This window comes from Panthera pardus, unplaced genomic scaffold (assembly GCF_024362965.1).
Source record: "Panthera pardus isolate Hobbes unplaced genomic scaffold, ASM2436296v1 HiC_scaffold_2, whole genome shotgun sequence".
NCBI lineage: Eukaryota > Metazoa > Chordata > Mammalia > Carnivora > Felidae > Panthera > Panthera pardus.
The window spans coordinates 94970703-94990468 of NW_026526765.1; the positions used below are offsets into that span (position 1 = coordinate 94970703).

The 19766-nt window shown below is 43.7% G+C and overlaps 1 protein-coding gene across 1 annotated transcript in view; it reads left to right on the forward strand.

Annotated features, from left to right (window-relative positions):
* Positions 1 to 16159, forward strand: part of SERINC5 (serine incorporator 5) — a 103176-nt gene extending 87017 nt beyond the window's left edge. Inside the window, exons 9-12 of the mRNA XM_053907245.1 lie at positions 4958 to 5024; positions 7973 to 8012; positions 8632 to 8776; positions 11578 to 16159. Coding sequence (XP_053763220.1) covers positions 4958 to 5024; positions 7973 to 8012; positions 8632 to 8776; positions 11578 to 11725 — 400 coding nt within the window. The 3' untranslated portion in view covers positions 11726 to 16159. The remainder of the gene's footprint in view (positions 1 to 4957; positions 5025 to 7972; positions 8013 to 8631; positions 8777 to 11577) is intronic.
* Positions 16160 to 19766: the final 3607 nt, after the last annotated feature.

The following is a 19766-nucleotide window of genomic DNA, read 5'->3' on the forward strand; positions in this document are numbered from 1 at the left end:
TACTTCTCCCAGGACTCAGTGAAGCGCCCCTCCGGAGGCTGGTGATTAGTGTTCGCTGCGAGGATCTGTGCAGCTCCAGGAGGAGTCAGCTTTGAGAACTCTCTAGTCAAGTGTCTTGGGCTCCCAGGGAAGTGAGATCAGGCCCAGTAGAGCCTCAAGTCAGGGAATGCTGCTGGGAAGGGGAGGCAGCCCAGTTTACGTTTTCGGATCTTGACTTTCTAGAGATTATGTCTCTTCCCAGACTCAGAGGAATGAGAGATTGGAAAATGTTACAAAATGAGGCTCCATTGCTTGCGTGGAAACTGTCATTTAAACATGATTGCAGAAAGGGCGCCTGGGTGGCTCAGTCCATTAAGCATACAACTCTTGATTTCAGCTCAGGTCATGATCTCACGGTTCATGGGATTGAGCCCCACAACGGGCTCTGTGCTGAAGGTGTAGATTCTCTCTTCCTCTCTCTTGTCTCTTGCTGCGCGTGTGCTCTCTCTCTCAAAAAAAAAAAAAAGAAAAAAGATGATTGCAGGAATATCTAGAATTCCCCCCCCCCCCTTTTAAGGAATATTTAGAATTCTTGATAGACATTGTAGGAAAACTGAAGACTGTGTAGTTTGAATGTTACAAGGAGAAGAAGTCACACATTTTCTTTTCTTTTTTTTATTATGCTTTGAAATGTCTTTTTAAATTTTAATTCCAGTATAGTTAACATACAATGTTATATTAGTTTCAGGTGTACAATAGAGTGGTTGAACAATTCTATACTCACTGCTCATCGTGATAAGTGTTTTTTCTTTTATTTAATTTTTTTAAAAACTTATATCCAGGGGCGCCTGGGTGGCGCAGTCGGTTAAGCGTCCGACTTCAGCCAGGTCACGATCTCGCGGTCCGTGAGTTCGAGCCCCGCGTCAGGCTCTGGGCTGATGGCTCGGAGCCTGAAGCCTGTTTCCGATTCTGTGTCTCCCTCTCTCTCTGCCCCTCCCCCGTTCATGCTCTGTCTCTGTCTGTCCCAAAAATAAAAAAAATAAAAAAAAAAAATTATATCCAAGTTAGTTAGCATATAGTGCAACAATGATTTCAGGAGTAGATTCCTTGATGCCCCTAACCCATTTAGCCCATCCCCTCTCCCACAACCCCTCCAGTAACCCTCTGTTTGTTCTCCATATTTAAGAGTCTCTTATGTTTTGTCCCCCTCCCTGTTTTTATAATATTTTTGCTTTTCTTCCCTTGTGTTCATCTGTTTTGTCTCTTAAAGTCCTCATATCAGTGAAGTTACATGATATTTGTCTTTCTCTGGCTGACTAATTTTGCTTAGCATAATACCCTCTAGTTTCATCTATGTAGTTGCAAATGGCAAGAAGAAATCACACATTTTCACTGAAAGTCACATGATTGCTTGGGATTGGGGTTAACTTTTTTGTAAGGTCCTGGAAGGCTCACTGCACTGTGTCTTTCCCTATCTGGAGCCAGCCAGCTCCACTGTCCCTCCGTCAATGCACAGACATACATGCTTCTTTAGGGAGCTCTCATGACTCACTCTGAGTATGTTTTATCTTTGCTGTCTTAGCTTGAAAGAGGGCTCAACCTAAACCTACTCCCTAGCTTTCCAACTGAAGTCAGTTTTCCTCCAGATGCCCCTTCTACTGTACCCAGGCATCATTGCTGTGAAGAAGTGTCACAGCTTGGACCCCATGTAGGAGTTTCCCCAATGGCTCTTTCTATAGATCCACCCTCCTACCCCCCCTTAGGCCTGGATCTTTGCTGTAATGGGCCCCACCCTCCACTAACTATTCCTTAATCCCCTTCTTGGTCTCTAGATTTTTAAAAAATGTTTTATTTATTTATTTCGGAGAGAGAGAGAGTGTGAGCAGGGGAGGGGCAGAGAGAGGAAGGCAAACAGAGAGTCCCAAACAGGTTCCACACTGTCGGCACAGAGCCCAATGTGGGGCTTAAACTCACAAACTGTGAGATCATGACCTGAGCAGCAATCAAGAGTTGGACACTTAACCAGCTGAGCCACCTAGGCATCGCTAGGTGATTGAAATTACTATTTTGTTGGCTTCAAGTTGAGACTGTGCAGTCTGGCAGGATCCTGGGGGCAATAGCGTCAATTCCCTTGTACATAAAAAGGAAACTGAGGGGCATAGAGCCTATTTCTGTGATTTTCTACCCCCGATCTCAGGAAACTTCTCCTTGAGTCTCCTTTGCTAGAGTACTGGGAGAGGCATGTTCATAATCACTTTTGCCCCTGGAATTGCTTGGAGTCAGGTGCTTCTCTGAGGTACAAGGATAAGCTGTATGATTTGTCTCATTTTGTTATCGGGGGAGGTATTTGTGCTGTAAAATGGTCCTGGCCATTTCAGTGTTAACTATGCCTATGAGAAAAAATTATTATTTAAATGTTAAGAAATTTGAATAGAAAATTAGAAAAACTACGGATCTTTATTAAATGTCAAACAACTTGCTAGGTCAAAATGAAACTTTCGTGGCAATGGAGTAGACTATGTAGAAGTAACAATAAGGTTGGTAAGAGAATTGGAGAGAAGATTGGCTTAAACTGAGAATTGGCAAATCAAGGTGTCTATTCTTTTGGTGTGTTTTGTGTCTGCCACTTTTATTTAAGAAAGGCGGATCTATTAAAAAAAAAAAAAAGGAGGAACGGTGTACAGCCTTTATTTTAGGAATCCTGCCACTTCCTCACCTATCAGAAATCTTCCTGGCTCAGGGCACCTGGCTGGCTCAGTCAGAAGAGTATGCGACTCTTGATCTAAGGGTTAAGAGTTCCAGCCCAAGGTTGGGTGTAGAGATTAGTAAAAAATAAAGAAACTTAAAAAAATTTTTTCCTGGTTCTGCATCAGGGGCATGTTAAGGCATCCCCCCCCCCCCGCCCAGTTCACATGGGATGGTGGTCTCCTTTGGGAGCTGTGAATCACCACTTATACTGTGTACCAGGAACATAATTGAACTTCCTCCCTTTAAGGGTGGGAATAGTCATGGGATCCCTCAAGGGCCCTGTAAGTTTGTCAGGGAGCAGAATCTATGGTCTCCAACAGGAAAGTCTGGACATGTTCTGTAGAGATTTTCTTTGATCTGGGGGAGTTTGGCCAGTTCCAAAAGCAGCTGAAGCAGGTGCGGAGGGCCACCTGCATTTTGAATCATTCTGCCGATATGGAAGAGGCCCTGGGCATGGCGGTGGGAGGGGGTGGGTGGCTGGAGGGGAGGTGTTTTTTTTTGGTTGTCACAATAACTGCAAGACAGTGCTGGCTTTTTGTGAGTGAAGACTAGAGACAGTGAATAGGCTATGACTTATCTGTATGGTGATACACTGTCCCAACCAAATGTTGTCAGTCTCCTTCCACCCCCCGACAGGAAGCACTGGGTGAAAGTTGCTCGTACCTTAGCCCTGGAAAGGAGGAGGTTATGCATAATCCAGGAGTTGCTGTTTAGCAACTCGTCTTGTGCTCACCAAACAGATGGCTCTGAGTAATAGAATGCAGACAATAAGAATTTCCTAGGCTTTTAAGGAGTTTGTAAAACAACGTTTCTAAGGTAATTCCAAGAAGAGTATTTTGTGGGTAAAGGCCATGACTGAATTATAATAATATTTTATAGTAGCATCTATTTACAGAAGTTCTGTGTCATTAATGATGAACTGAATGCAGGTATTTTTAGAAGAACAAAAGCTTAGTTTATTGCTCTCTGACAATGGAAGTAAAGTAACAGAGGTGCCAGAATCAAAACCTAACTTTTCCTTCACAGAAATGATATATTAAATCATAATTTACATGCAGAAAATACAGCATGCTCTTACATGCAGGAGCAAGGTGTGTGTGTTTCTTGGGTGCACAACCATCAGGAAGTATCTCTACAATTCCTCTGATTAGGCTCGAGGTTAGGAAGTGGGAATGGAGTGGGCCTCCATTAGCATCCATCTGTTCAGAGCAGAAACCAAAGTGACGCTATTGGGCTTGAGTGGCTCACAAAAGGAGTGCGCTTGGATCCCAGAAGACTTTTTTATGAGGAAGTCTTTTTATTGTTTATTTGCATCTCATTGATCTCTTCTCTCCTTGAGAAAGAGGATGAGAATGAACAGAGAAAGCAGTGTTGCCTCTTGGGGTTTATTTGGTTGAAATGAACCTGCTAATTCCTGCTTCTCCAGTGGCCACACTCCCTACCCGCCTCCAGGCTGGCACATAGGATATGTCCGTGCGTGCGTGGTTTCGTGCAAGGGGCTAGGGATTGTTGTCTTTTTCACTAAATTCCCCGGGGCTTAGAACAGGACCTGACACATGGCAGGCCTTCAGTAGATATTTGCTAAAGGAATTTATAGAGTTAGCTGGAAACTTAAGTATTTATACATTTCTGTTTGCTTAAAGTATTTCCTTTTCTTCGCCCCAGAAAATATACCTTTATTACCCTTGTAAGCCAGATTTTATAACATTTTACCTATCTGGGTGTAGGGAGAGTGGTAGGAAGAATTTTTTTTTTTTTTTTAAATCACACTCACAGCTACTCTATTGGATTTGCAAACAGAAAACCTTGTTCTGCCAAAGGTTGATTATCACAGTAAGTAACTGTGACCTTTGCTTTTCACGCCCTTGCTTTTTTTACTGCTGTATCTGGGTTCTTTTGTTGATTTCGATCCCTTCTAAGTGAGAGTAGTCAAAGAGAGGGGAAAGATAAAAGGGAAATCAGAAAATTATTTTGGGCAGCTTGAGAGAGAGAAGTGAAAACCAAGATAATAGGACCAAAAGATTTATTTCTTCATCTGCAGACCTCTCTTTGCTTAAAATGATCTAATGCAATCCGTGTAAAAAGACATGAACTATAAAAATGGTGCATCTATTTTGGAATAAAGTGGGGTACTGAAAGATGAAATAGACTTAAGCAGCCCCAACAAGAGGGTGCAGGGACGCGGCTCTGCCCTTCCTTTGATGTGATATAACATGTGTTTGTTTCTTAGCTTGACGTCCACGACAAGGTCAAGTTCTGATGCTCTTCAAGGCCGATATGCAGCCCCTGAACTGGAAGTAAGTTCATTTCCTCCCCTTGTTCTGCTTCATCTCAGAAGACCTATTTTCCAGGAAGGCTCTTTACGTGTTTTTGCATCTTTATTGATTGGCATTCCACGATCCCATTTTTCTCCTCGAAGAAGAATACCATATTTTTGTATAGAACAAACAATGCCTTGTAGATACTATGGGGATTCAAATGCACCTTTGATTTTCCTCCAATGAAATTAGCCTCTGCTGGCCCTTGCTGCCCATCTCCACCAGAGGCCTGGGTAGCTTGGTCCGTCTGCTCTCTGCTCTTTTCCTCTGTCATAATGGAATGTGTGTGAGTTTTGTTTTGTTCTGTTTTAACTTCTAGTGCATTCCTCTGTTACATACCTGTCTTTGTCCTCCGTATATAGCATGACCATGAGGTTATATGTAATAGCTGTTTGAAGAAGGAGAAAAAGACGGAGAAGGGAAGGAACCAGCATCTGCTCCATGCCATACTGCTGAGCAGTGTCGGTGCATGAGCTTATTTAACTGTGTCTGTTCCTTCACTGCGTAAAGAATTGTGAACAGTAGGCGTCTAGAGAATCAGGGTGGTGAACAGATGCCTATCAGTCAGCAGAATGCCTGTTATTTCCTTATTTGTGCAAAAGTCTTTTGCTGGGGCCCTCTGGAACATCCACTAAGGTCAGGAAAGTTCTAATCGCATGGAGGCAGCCAGGAAAAGACTCAACCCTGAGCCCAGGAATGGAACAGGAGGTTCCAATGATGGCTGAGACTTACAGCACTTGCTATATGCCAGGCACTATTCTAAGCACTACATTTGTGATTTCATTTAATCCTCATAAAAACCCAGTAAGGGTTTGATCTCTGTTTTACAGAGGAGAAAAAGCAGAAGTTATTTAAACTTTTGATTGGCTGGCATGTAAACCGTGCGCTCTGGCTCCAGAGTCTGTGTTCCTGAATGCCGCTGCCCGAGAGCTTGGCTCCTGGCTCCTGGCCCTGCTGCCAGCCCTGCCTGACACGGGCCCCAGACAGTATCCTGATAGCTTTCCCCGGATGGAAGAGCCCTGGTGTCTCTCCAGATACGGGCACTCTTCTCTGCAGCTGGGTCTCTGGGGAGGGTCTTTCCTGCACCTGACCTGGAGATAGTGAACATTATGAAGGGTTGTCAGTCTGCCAGCAGCATTCAGCAGCTCTCTCTGTCACTTGAAAAAGGAGAAATCTGTGCTGAGTCTGAATAGGTTACTGCTTATTACACAGAAAAGAATGGTCTCTAGAAGGCAGGCATTTGTTCTCACCACTGGCTGGGTGACCACCTGCTGCGGTTGTGCCACTGTGGCTTCAATGTCCCGATTGTGTAGAGCGTAAGCTCAAAGAACAGCAAGTCTCTAAGTTAGATTTAAGAGGATGTTTTCCTTCTCATTCTAAGGAAAGTGTCCCAGTGTTTCCTTCTGAACCGAAGAACGTGCAAAACAGAAGTTGGTTTGCTCTCCTTCTATCCCGTTTCACAGGATACACCTTTAAAAGAGAGAGTTGGTAGTTTCTTATGCTAAATGAAGCTTCAGAAGAACTAGGACCCCAGGGCACCATGTCTTGAGCCCACTGAATGATTAGACTGTGTAACTTGATCCAAGATTCTGTCAAGGCCAATCCCTTTATTAGAAGTTTCCCTGATGTAGTAGGGAAACAGGGGCTTGGCCTTGAAGTATATAAAAGAGACAAAGGCTCAAGCACCTATGTCCTTATCCCTGGCTCTCTGTTCTTTCTAGTAAAAACATGGTCAGCCAGGAAGTGCCAAGGACCCAGCATTTCCCACCTTGTCTTGGTACATGTAATGTTTTTTACCCCGTTTACCAGAATCCTTCTGCAGTCGTGTAGTAATTTTTCACAATCCAATTTTTTTTTTACTAGTTTCTTGTTTTGAGTAGGTCATGAACATGGTACCACGTTTAAAAGGTGCCAAAGAGTCTTCAAAGGAAAGCATCCCATCCATCCCGGTCCCCGGCTCCCCTGCCTCCATAGAGGCAGACAGTTGAGCAGCCTGATTTCATAGGAAATGGAGGTGGGCCTCCTGCTTCCAGACCTCATAGCCTTAACCATTTCTGATTCTGCCAGCTCCACCGTCTCCTACATTTCACATGCTACCTGTTGCGTTTTGTGAATTGCGGGCCTTGGATTTCCCATCCTGCATTTATATCCCAGCTCTGTGACTAAACTAGTTTTGTAACTTCAGGCCAGTTACTCACCCTGCCTGACCTCAGTTTCCTTACCTGCAAACGGGATAATAATCCTAGCAAGGAGAGCAAATCATCACCAGGAGTGAGCTCCATGAGAGTGAGAATCTGTCTCATTCACCTTGTGATTCAGGTTGAGTTTTCCAGAAGCAGCTGCCAAGGCAGAGTTGATGTGCAGTGTGTCTGTTAGTGATCAACACATGTGGAAGGAAGGAAGAGGAAGGAGGCAGAATTGGGCAGAGTGTGAAGTCAAAGGGCACTGGAGGCCGGACAAAGCCACTGTTGACTGTTTTGGTGCTCCAGAGCCATCAGAGCTGTACCCAAGGGTCAATGGCTGTGCCTTTACACCCCTGCCATGTGCAGTCATTTAATGTAGCAAAAAAGCTTGCTGTAGGGCAGAGTAATGCTCTGTGGCTGAGCCAAAGCCTGGGAGCTGCCATCCAGAGGATGCTCACAGCATTCTAAGTAGCTGAGCAATCACTAAGTGAACACCTTTGAGGGGGTGTGCGTGGCTCAACCCATGTGTGTTGTGTTTCCTATCACCAGCACAAGAGCACTTGGGAAGAACAGATGCTTAATCAAATCCTTTGGAAGGGAAAGAATGTGCGCAGTTCAGAGCCTGGGATACAGTTCCCACGGGAAGGCTTGGCACATCACACAGATGGCCATTAGTACTTTACTGATGCGGAGGTAGAAAAGTGGGATGCAAGCCACCTGACTCTGTTGGGTTTGTTCTTCCAGGTGGCACGCTGTTGTTTTTGCTTCGGCCCCGATGGAGAGGGTGAGTAGAGAACTTCCCCTTCCTTTCAGCCTTGTGGTGCTGCGGACCTGTGGCACTAGGCTGTAGGTGTAGGTATTTGGGATTCAAGCAAAATTACTTGAATGGTAAGAGGAGATTCTTACTCCAAAGCTGGTTTACTGTTGATATACTTTCCATATTCTTTCTGAATGGTTACTGGGTTTTATTTGTGTTCATATTCTAGGAGGCAGGAATCAGTTTATGTTTTGGTTCACATGTAAGTTAAATTATACAGAGAGACTTAGGGAAGGAGGAAGTACATTTTTCAAAGGAATGAACATTTGGATCGGAGCATCCCAGGGGCTTGAGAACCCCTGGTGTGCTCCCTCACTGTCATCTGAGCTTATCATAAGTTCACGTTTGGAAGGGCTCTCTTCTGCTCTGTTCAAGTGAATGTGATGTTAGATAACTCAGCCTGTGGAGGACAGTTCTAGAGTTGGGGCGGGGATTGTGTTTAGGGTGTGGATGTGGGTAAAGGTGGCTTTCGACATCTTCCCTACTCAACAGCCCCTGGGATTGAAGTTAGTGAGTGTGGCTTTGCTGAAGTGGCAGGCGTGCATGTGTTCACTCTATGAGCTTGCACTCGCTCTGTTGTTCACAGACACTGAAGAGCAGCAGAACGTGAAGGAGGGACCACGGGTCATTTATGATGAGAAGAGAGGCACCGTCTATAGCTATTCCTATTTCCACTTCGTGTTCTTTTTGGCTTCCCTCTATGTGATGATGACGGTCACCAGCTGGTTCAAGTGAGTGTGACCCCTTGTCTTAGACTGTTTAGAAGGGATGATCTTTAGAAAACCAAGTGAAGTCTTATTCTTTAAGTGCTGAGGCCCACTGAGTCACAGACCTGATCTCCTACAGTTGGCTTAACTCTTCTCCAAGTCCTGCTGTGCTCACCTACACAGAAACACTGCTGGGGTCTCAACAGTCTGTGGTTATGCTCTTAATTAACCCTTGGAATTGACGATGCTCCCTGCAGCTTTAAGAAAATGAAAGGTTGGGGCGCCTGGCTGGCTCAGTCAGTGGAGCATGTAACTCTTGATGTCAGGGTTGTAAATGCAAGCCCCATGTTGGGTGTGGGGATTACTTAAAAATAAAACCTTAAAAAAAAAAGAAAGAGAAGGAAATGTTAACCGCATATGGGCGGTCTTGAGGAACACAGTAATAGTAATGGAGGAAGAACTTGGAATTCTATTTCTTGTGTTTTTAAAAATTTTTAAGTGTTTATTTATTTTTGAGAGAAAGAGAGAGACAGAGCATGAGCAGGGGAAGGGCAGAGGGAGAGGGAGACACAGAATCTGAAGCAGGCTCCAGGCTCTGAGCTATCAGCACAGAGCCTGATGCAGGGCTTGAACCCATGAGCCATGGGATCATGACCTGAGCCGAAGTCGATGCTTAACTGACTGAGCCACCTAGGTGCCCCAGAACTTGGAATTCTTAAGCAGTCATCTGCTTTTTTTTTTTTTTTTTTTTTAAGTTTTAATTTATTTAAGTCATCTCTATGCCCAACGTTAGGCTTGCACTTAAAACCCGAAGATCAAGAGTCGCGGCTCTTCTGACTGAGCCACACAGGCACCTCAGCAGTCATCTGCTTTTTTTTTTTTTTTTTTTTTTAACATTTATTTATTTTTTGAGAGACAGAGACAGAACATGAGTTGGGGAAGGGACAGAGAGAGAGGGGGAGTCACAGGGGGAGTCCGAAGCAGGTTCTGTGCTCCAAGCTGTCAGCACAGAACCCAATGCGGGGCTCGAAGTCATGAACCATGAGATCATGACCTGAACCAAAGTCGGCCGCCTAACCAATTGAGCCACCCAGGTGCCTCAGTCATCTGCTTTTAAGGAAGAGAAAATACCTGTTTTTTCTACTTTGTATTTTGTGTTTTTAAATTTTACACTTTTATTATGAAAGTTTTAAACATCTTTTTTAAAAAGACTGACATAGAAGCATGGGAAGTGACAGTGTCCTCTCCCTGACCCCCCGCCATGCCCCACGACTACTGCTAACGTGGTGCATACTCTTTCACTCCTTTTCCATGCATTTACAAGCCTGTGTCATCTTGAAATTTTTATTTATTTATTTATTTATTTATTTATTTATTTATTTATTTATGTCTTTAAATGTTTGAAAATTTTTAAGTGTTGAGAGGGAGAGAGCCCACGAGCTGGGGAAGGGGCAGAGAGAGAGGGAAAGAGAGAATCTCCAGCAGGCTCCACACTGTCCACGCAGAGCCCGACGTGGGGCTCGATCTCATAAATGTGACATCATGACCTAAGCCGAGATCAAGAGTCAAATGCTTAACTGGCTGAGCCACCCAGGTGCCTCAAGCCTGTGTCATTTTTTTAAATATAAGTATGATTATACATGTTTCCCCTTGAGATTTTTTTTGTTTCATTTTGTTTTTAAAGCTAACAGTACGTGATGGGTCTGACTTTCCCTATCACTACATGGAAGTTCTTTTTAATTCTTTTTTAATCACTTTTCACTGATCCAAAGTTTTTGTTGGATAATAATTTGTTATAACTCAGAATAAACATGGGATAGACATTAGGCTCATTGTGCTTTCTTTTATCCATTCTTTCAGCAACTGTGTGAGTGGCTCCCATGTGCCATGCTGTTACAAATGGCAGGGCTTATAATTGAATGGAGGACACAGACCATGATCCAAATCAAACACAGTGTGCCAGGTAGTGCTAATAACTATTAGGGAGAAAACTGAGGAAGAGAAATGAGGAGTAACAGGTGAAGTTTGGGGATGGTGGAGATAGCAAAATGCTTCACTGGGGAGATTTTTCCAGAACATCTTGAGGGAGATGAGAGGAGGGAGCTTCTAATATGTCCCTAATGCTTCTAATGCTTTGATAATCCCTAGAAAGTTTTGGTGTGGAAAGCTTAAAGGAGGGAGCTTTAATCAATAAGGCAGAAAGGAACAGATGTTGAGAATGTGGGAAAAATTGGAAGCTCTTACACTCCTGGTAGGATTGTAAAATGGTGCTGCCACTTTGGAACACAGTTTGGCAGTTCTTTGAGATGTTAAACATAGAGTTATGACACAATCTGGCAGTTCTAATCCTAAGTATCTACCCAATAGGGAAAAAAAAAGTACGTCCACACAAAAACTTTGACATACATGTTTATAGCAGCCTCATTTATAATAGGGAAAAGGAGAAACCACCCAAATGCCTATTGGCCGATGAATGGATGAACAAAATGTGCCATATGCGTGCAATGGAATGTTACTCAGCCATAAAAAGGAATACATGGTTAAACCTTGAAAAACAGTGTGCTTGGTGAAAACCAAGAGGCCACATGATTCCATCTCTGTGAAATGTCCCGAGTAGGCAGATACATAGAGATAGAAAGTAGGTGGAAAAATGGTGTAAGTTGTATCTGAATTGAGCTGTTAGGAAAACAAAACAAAAAAACAGAAAGGCTGGAGGGGATGGCATCGGGGAGACACCTGCTGGAAGATACCTCCCCTCCCCCCCCCCCCCCCCCCACCTCGTTCTGTTCCTGCTCTGACCACAGCTGGGTCTCTTGTTTCCACAGCTATGAAAGTGCCAACATCGAAACCTTCTTCAGCGGAAGCTGGTCCATCTTCTGGGTCAAGATGGCCTCCTGCTGGATGTGTGTCCTGTTATACCTGGGGACCCTGGTTGCTCCCCTCTGTTGCCCCTCTCGGCAGTTCTCCGTGTGAGGGGCATCTGACCAGGCCCGCAGGCTGGAAGTGACATCCTTTGAACAAGGGTCTGAGTAGTGACTGGTGCTTTGTGAAAAGCTAACATCTTCAGGCTGGTTGAAGTGGGTCTGAAAAGGCCTTGAGAAAAAAAAAAATCACCTGATTAGCTTTTTAATTCTGAAAATCAAAAAGAAATTACCAGTTTATCCCAAAAGAACTGAAATTTTCAGCCAGGCTGATCCCGAGTGATCATGTATTTTGTGTGTGTCATAACCCTAAAAACTGGAATAGGCTAGTATTTTGCTTCTGTATGTTTTTACCAAAATAGGGTTTGGGGCACGACATCTTATCACAGGGATACAGCTTCCTTTGTGTGGCCTGTCATTCTTATCCTTGGAATAGAAAAACATGCCAAAATCTTGAGCCCTCAGCCCCTGATAGAATGCAGACCCCTCTCACACACCTCAGCTCGGAGTCTCATCCCCAGCGGGCTCTGCAGACAGAACTCAGCCTGCAGGCCCCTTGCTCACAGCTACTTGGTATTTATAGGGTCCAAGAGGAAGCACCTGCTTGCAACTCCACCCTTGTGCTGTTTCCTCCTGGCCCCCCAGCGTTTCCCTTTGAAACTGTGATGCTGGGAATCACAGCTTCACTCTGTACCCTTGCCCTTCCCAGAGGTCCCCTCTTCTTTCTGGGCTGAGTATCTTTGCTTAATAATGTGAAAAAGCACAATTTTGCCATCACTACCGTGTGGTCCCCACTGTATTCTTACTACCTGATCTGAGTTACTGCAATAATTATGACTCCCATTTGTGGTGTTTTTCACATGATTATAGAACAGTATTCGGGTTGTTTTCTTCGCTTGAACAATGGAGGGCTATAGTTCTTATAGTTCTCACATGTTTGTACTTATTAATAGTAATAATATTCTAGGACCTTACCTGAAAAGTTGCTTCTTGACTGAAGCCTGCTGCACCCCTCTTTCATTTATGAAAGTCAACCAGTTTCTCTTCCACCTTGAGGCCTTTGAAATTCTAACAGCAAAAGGGCTTTTGTTTCCAGGATCTGTGATGTGACCATGGCATTAATATCCACTGTGGTTTTTTAGAGTAGATTTGCTGAGGTAAGGATCCCAGGCAGCCCCTCAAACTGGGCTGACCAGATAAAAGCCTATTATACAAGTTGTAGAAATGGCCAAATATACCTAGAAGAAATGGTGAGGGGTGGGCCGTGGGGAGGGGTATTTAATTAAGCCATAAACAGCGTCCGTGGCGAGTTCCAAAAATACATACTTGGAACACTCCTAGGAGATGTGACTTTACGCAGCTGCCCAAGAAGATTTCCATGTTCAGTGTTGCTCTCCTCAGTCACGGAAGAGTTTTCTCAGTGGAAAGGCCGTTAGAGACCCCAGTGGAGGCATGGTGGGGGTGCTTCTGTTAGTGTCTCACACAGGGTGGAAAGAGTCCTCTCGAGCTCCCTGGCCATAGAGGGTCTGAAAATGGAGAGACTCAGCCTGTATTTTTTGTGCCCTACTGTACGAGTTGGGCAGAATTGGGTCCCAGTGTGCCAAAGTGCTGGTGTGGGGAATTAGTCAAATTCTTCATTTCTACTCCTTTGCCCTCCTCCCAGGAAAATCAGAGGGGAAACAAATTCAGTGGATGAATTCCTGTAGACTCTTGCCTTGTTTATAATGTTTAAGGTTCCATTTATAAAGGCACTCGTGTGTGTGTGAGGGCCTTGTTTTGTAAACTTTATCCATTTGATTTTTTTAGGCCAGAGTCTTCTTGGAGCTTGGCAGTTGACAGGTCCTCTGGAGTCACAAAATGGATAGCCGCTGTGTGCAGCCCCTATTAAGCTGACGGGACTGGGAGCTCTGTGGGTCGGGGACAGATTGAGGGAGCGGGCTGTGGGTATGTGTGACAGCCCCCCGGGAGAAGCCGCCACAGTGCGGTAGTGCCACGGGGCTCTGGGTAAGCTGAGGTTGGCTTTGGGAACTTAAGAGCTGGGATGCCAGTTTCAATGTGGGTTTCTTCCTGGTAGGGTCTAGCTGGCTTGAGCAGCCAGCTGTGTGACTTTAGAACTGGTCCTCGGCAGCTCACAGTCCCTCTGACAAGGCTGCTGTTACTTGGCTGTCCTTCGTTGGCCGACTTCCCCTACAGAAGGAAGCTCAGGGAAACACAAAGGAAAAGGACATCCACTGCCAGTGGCCGAGCCCTCAGAGCTTCCTTCTTTAGCTGGCCCAGCCAATCCCATGGTTGCCAGCTGCTTAAAAACTTGGTTTGTGGCCCAAAGTTCTTGAAGTTTAGTCTGACGCGAGAGGAACGGTTGCAGCCACTGATTTTTATGCTCAGCTGGGTATTTAAGCAAGTTTATCTGAATGGTGCACGCGATGTGGATATACTCTAAGGATTGAGGGCATACAAATAAGTTGACTTTAATGATTATTAATTGTAATAAACAATACTCAGGTGATGAGTCAACGTTTGTGGGTTTAAAGAACCTACATTTTTATGCTACCGTGATTTAAGAAACTGGAAAAATTGTGCCAATTGCTTTGAGTTGCTGTCATGGTGTTCATTTGAGAAATTCGCTGATCTTTTATGAATATAATTTTGCTTCCTACAACTTTTTGTATGTGATTTAAAAAAGTACATTCCCTGTAGCTGCTGGTCAGACTCCTTTAGTGATAAAAGTGGAAGAAGTTTTTTTAAAAAACTATGTGTATGATTCCCCTGTGCTATTCCTTTGATGTGGAGACTTTTTCCCTTCTCGTTTTCATGAGTGAAAACACTAAATGGGGGAAGGGATTCTTCTGGGAATGTTGCTGTGTACCTAGATGTGTCACCTCACTGAAGGCCAGAGATGTTTCTGTCCAAGGCTTTTGGCAACCCGACTTCATCCAGACTGGGTTGAGTTTTTTAATACTGGTTAGTTGGTTTTGCTTTTGTCCTCTTGGTTTCTTGGAAATGGCTTGAAAGAATTGTTCATCAGAGATAGTTGGGGCTCTTTTGTGAATAGATGGACTGTGTGCATGTGAGCTGTTGGAGGGTGGGGTTACTGGAGATTTGGGGAACTGCCTCCCATTGCACCCCCACACCTCATTGTTTATTTCCAGTTCCTCAGAGGATCCTTTGTTCTGGATGACCTTCATGCAGTGCTAATCCCACTTCCACCCCCATATTGTCCCCCTCTGTCTATTTAAGATTATGTACTTATTTAATTTTAGCCAGAAGTTTACCACCATTGGTGCTGGTGCTTCATGTTACCCTGCAAAGGGAATTCGATAGCCTGTGTTTAAGCTGCCTTGGCTTTTTCCTCCTCTGACTGCCTTTCTAAATAGCATTTCGTTTTGGCATACATTTGTATTCTACTCCTCTTGGAAGTGAAAGTGATTTGGGCTAAGGCCCTACATGTTCAGAGAGAACGCTGGGTCCTCCTTAAGGACAGTGCAGTAGCCAGTCTGCTCATAGAATTCTGCTCATATCCAGTTCTATCAGGATATTCTCCTGTTAGAACGAGCTCCCTCTGCTTTGTTCTTAAGGCAGCCACCATGTGTCCCACCATCTTTAAGATGCTTGTAAAGCCTCAGACACTTTAATCTAGTGTTGCATTTCAGGCAGAGGTATGTTGGACCTGTTGGACCTACCTTACAGGACTAGAGAGCTGTTCACACAGATCTTTCAGACTAATGCTGGTCATTCTAAAGATCTTTCTCTTTTTAAAATTTTCTTCACCAATAGATCATTTGCAGAGGCGTTCGTTTTGAAAGGAAGAAATATTTGGCTTTTACCAAAGAGGGTTTTTTGTTTTTGTTTGTTTTTAGGCAAAATTCCTTCAGAAAAAATTAATTGGGTAAGGATACATTAAAAATGCCTATGTCCAAATCTACTTCTGTAGGGGTTTGATCATATTTATGTGAGTAAAATGATGAAGCATTCTTTAAGGTAATCCTCTGGGTGAAGGATCCTGGGAAGTTCTCTCAGGTAAAGAAAGCTTGCAACAGATGTGTAATATATGTCTTGAGAGTTATTTATGAGAAATTTAAGAGGATTATTTTGCTTTCCTATATTAAAGATTTAAGTTCTTTTTTTACTTTGCAAAAAAAATTCTACGAAAGTTTTATAATCATAACTTTGTTCATTTTTTAAACTTTTGTGAAATAATTAGCTGTAGCCAAATTATTGGTTATGTTTTGCTATATTAGAATTTGAAATGTATAATGTGTGGTAAATTTACTGTTTGAAATTTATAATAGTCTTGGATATGGTTATAGTTTTGGTAACTTTTTAAGAAGTTATTTTCTACCCTCTAGACACAAAGGCAACTGTGGGTTTGTATTTGTTTTTTGAATGCTAATTTTTCTATGAAGCATCTGAAGTTGACCAGTCTTTTCCTAGGTAGAAAACTCAAAACTTGTTAACTCTGTACTTTAATAAAATTTAAAATGGAGAACTATGTTGTTGTTTTGTGTGTGTGTGTGTGTGTGTGTGTGTGTGTGTGTGTGTGTGTGTGTTTGTAACTGAAGTCTTCTAGGTGGTGTTTTCCAAAGTGTTGAAGTGTTAATCAGCTTTCTCTCAAGCTTCGTAGAGTCTGTTCCAATTCTTGAGAACGAAAATAAACACAAAAACCCAAGTTTTTTGTTTCCTTCACCCCTGAAAACTTCTGTGGTCTTGCTTTCTTTTTCCCATTCTTGGGCTGGTGCTATACTTCCTTAAATATGAGAATTAGAGTAAGTCTTCTGATCTAGGATAGTGTTTCACTTATGTAAGTTTTAAAATTTTTTCCTTTTTTTTTAAGTGTTTATTTTTGAGAGAGAGTATGGGTGGGGGGAGGGGCAGAGAGAGAAAGAGACAGAGGATCTGAAGCAGGCTCTGCGCTGACAGCAGAGAGCCCAATGTGGGGCTCGAACCCACCAAGTGTGGGATCGTGACCTGAGCCAAAGTTGGTTCTTCTAGTCTTTTTTTTTAATTTTTTTTTTTAATCTTTATTTATTTTTGAGAGACAGAGTGTGAGCAGGGGAGGAGTGGAGAGAGAAGGAGACACAATCCAAAGCAGGCTCCAGGCCCTGAGTTGTCAGTACAGAGCCTGACACGGGGCTCAAACTCATGAACCTTGAGATCATGACCTGAGCCGAAGTCGGACTCTCAACCGACTGAGCCACCCAGACGCCCCTCTAGTCCTTTTTTAAATGTGAGGTTAGTTTCCTGAGTTTTTAAATTGTGCATATCACATAATATAAAATTGACCATCTTAACCATTCCAAAGTGTACAGTCAGTAGTGTTGAGGACATCTATACTGTTGTGCAGCAAATCTCCAGAACTCTTCTCATCCTGCAAAGTGAAGCTCTACACCCATGAAACAGCAATTTCCCACCAGCCGCTGGACAGCACTATTCTACTGTCTCTGTGACTTTGTCATTAGCTTCATTTCCTCCCCACATCTGCTTCTTCCCACATAGAAGCGGATACTGTTCAGGTCTTCTGGCCCATTTGCACTTCGGGGTTCACTACTTCGTGTTGCAGATGTTGGCCGTGTGTTTTTGGTTGCGCTAATTCCTCTTTTTATGTGGGAATTCAGGAATATCCAAAATCTCTGCTTCTTCCTTTCACTCGAATTGAACCCTTTGCAACAAGGCTTTACACACACCTTTTCCCTGAAACTGCTTTTTCGGGTCATTGGTAACCTCTGTGTGGCTGACTCCAATGTCCTTATCTTATGTGGCCTATCAGATGCACTTGACGGTATTAACTAAATTACCTTATTGAGATTCTCATCTCCATGGTTTGAAACGGATTGTCTATTATAGTTATCTTGTTCCTGTTGACATCGTACTTAAGATCAGAAGAGACAGATAACTTTTCTTAGCTCCCAGTCTCCAACTCACAGAATCACAGCCAAGGAACCACCTTCTGGATCATCCTCTCTTTTCCATAAGGCCTGATTTCTAGCCAACTAGTTTGCTCATCCTGAGTCCTGCCCATAATGATTTGGGAGTCGGTGGCTTCAGGTTGAATGGTTCTTGTCTTGTAGCTTAAGCTGGTGGTGCTTTTGTTCGGTTCTCTTAAAAACATTGTGTTCTCTGTGAATCTTAATGGGATTCACTAGGTCAGATAGAAACCATCTCTGCCAATCTTTTCCAGATACACGTCCGCTACTTCAGACTGCAGGTCAGAGTGCTGTGTGACAATACCCTTAATCTTGCAGGCGCCCTTTTGTCTAGCCTTGAGGATCTGGAAATCACTCCCTTAAGTCTTTCTGAGGTCTTAGCAGAGAGGGCTTTTGTCTTGACCCTGAGGCCGCATTTTGCTTGTGGCATCTTAGAAATGATAAGTAACTAATAAATCAATGCTGTTGAAAGTATTTCATTGAGGGGCCCCCGGGTGGCTCAGTCGGTTAAGCGGCCGACTTAGGCTCAGGTCACGATCTCGTGGTCCGTGAGTTCAAGCCCCACGTCGGGCTCTGTGCTGACAGCTCAGAGCCTGGAGCCTGTTTCAGATTCTGTGTCTCCCTCTTTCTGACCCTCCCCTGTTCATGCTCTGTCTCTCCCTGTCTCAAAAATAAATAAAACGTTAAAAAAATTAAAAAAAAAAAAAAAAAGAAAGTATTTCATTGAATGTGTTCGGGTGTGTTAGTAAATGAAAAATAATTTAGGAAACTGTATTGCAGGGCAATCCACATCGTGTGTGTGTGTGTGTGTGTGTGTGTGTGTGAACTGTTAAAGATACTCTGATGCTTGTTACAACTGTAAGGAAGATTTTATTTGGGACTATTGCAGTTGGAGTTTTGCAATAGGGCGGAGATCAAGCAGTTAAAAACAAGACGGCAGGGACACCTGGGTAGTTCATTTGGTTGAGGTTGAACATTAGACTTTGGCACTGGTCATGATCTGACAGTTGTGGGTTCAAGCCCCACATCCAGCTTTGTGCTGACAACACAAATAGTGGTTTGTGTTTACTGGTTGTAATAACCAGTCCATTTTTTGGCCGGTATAACCTCATTCCTACTCCCTTCTGTCTTTGTCTTCCATTTCGTGCTGCTCATAGAGCTCCTTTCTATCTGCTAGATTGGATGCTGCCCAATTTTAATCCAATTTTACTCAAACTCTTAAATTTTTAAATATGTCTCAGTTTACCTTTTAATATGCTCAACTCTGAACGCAACAAGGATCAGTGGGGATGTGTAGCCAAGAGCAGAGGGAGAGGATAAGTGGATGGAGATTATGAGAGGAGACATCAAGTGTAGGGGGATTCTTGTTCAACTGACAAAACCAAGACTCTTACTAAAGCCAGGCCAAGGATTTATACATCGAAGGTGAGGAATGAAGAACATGAGCGGATATCAAGGGTGGGGGATTCTTGCTAAGATGGGGCTGTGCAGGCCCAGCAACGAGAGGATGGACACAGAAGGCCCAGACCTAGTCAAGAAGAGGGCCCAGAGGAGCCTGACTACAGTTTGGTCGAGAAGAGAGGGTCTTTATCAGAACACATGCACAAGCATGCACATCCAGAAAATGCACCCACATGTTCATCTCTTGTCTTCATGGCAGCACCCCTCTGGAAATTTGGGCTTAGGACTGAAATTAGAGCTTTAGAGTGGCTGCTGTCTTGAACCAAAGAGGTGGGAAACTAAACGATGTTGTTAGTGACTTAGGGAAGAAGCCAAATTACAGGAAAGCTACAGGATTGAAGCAGACATGCAGAGAAATAGTTGTGAAAGAGAAAGGGGAGGCGGAGGGAGCGAGGACGGGCTTCTGCATGTCCTATGGCATCCAGTCCCCCCAGCTCTAATCCATTCTGGAATTCCATTTTATTTATTTTTTTCATTTTTTAAAAATGTTTATTTATTTTTGAGAGAGACAGAGACAGGATGTGAGTGGGTTAGGGGCAGAGAGAGAGGAAGACTCAGAATCTGAAGCAGGCTCCAGGCTCTGAGCTGTCAGCACAGAGCCTGACGTGGTCGAACTCACGAACCATGAGATCATGGCCTGAGCTGAAGTCGGACACTCAACCGACTGAGCCACCCAGGTGCCCCTCTGGAGTTCCGTTTTAAAACCATAAT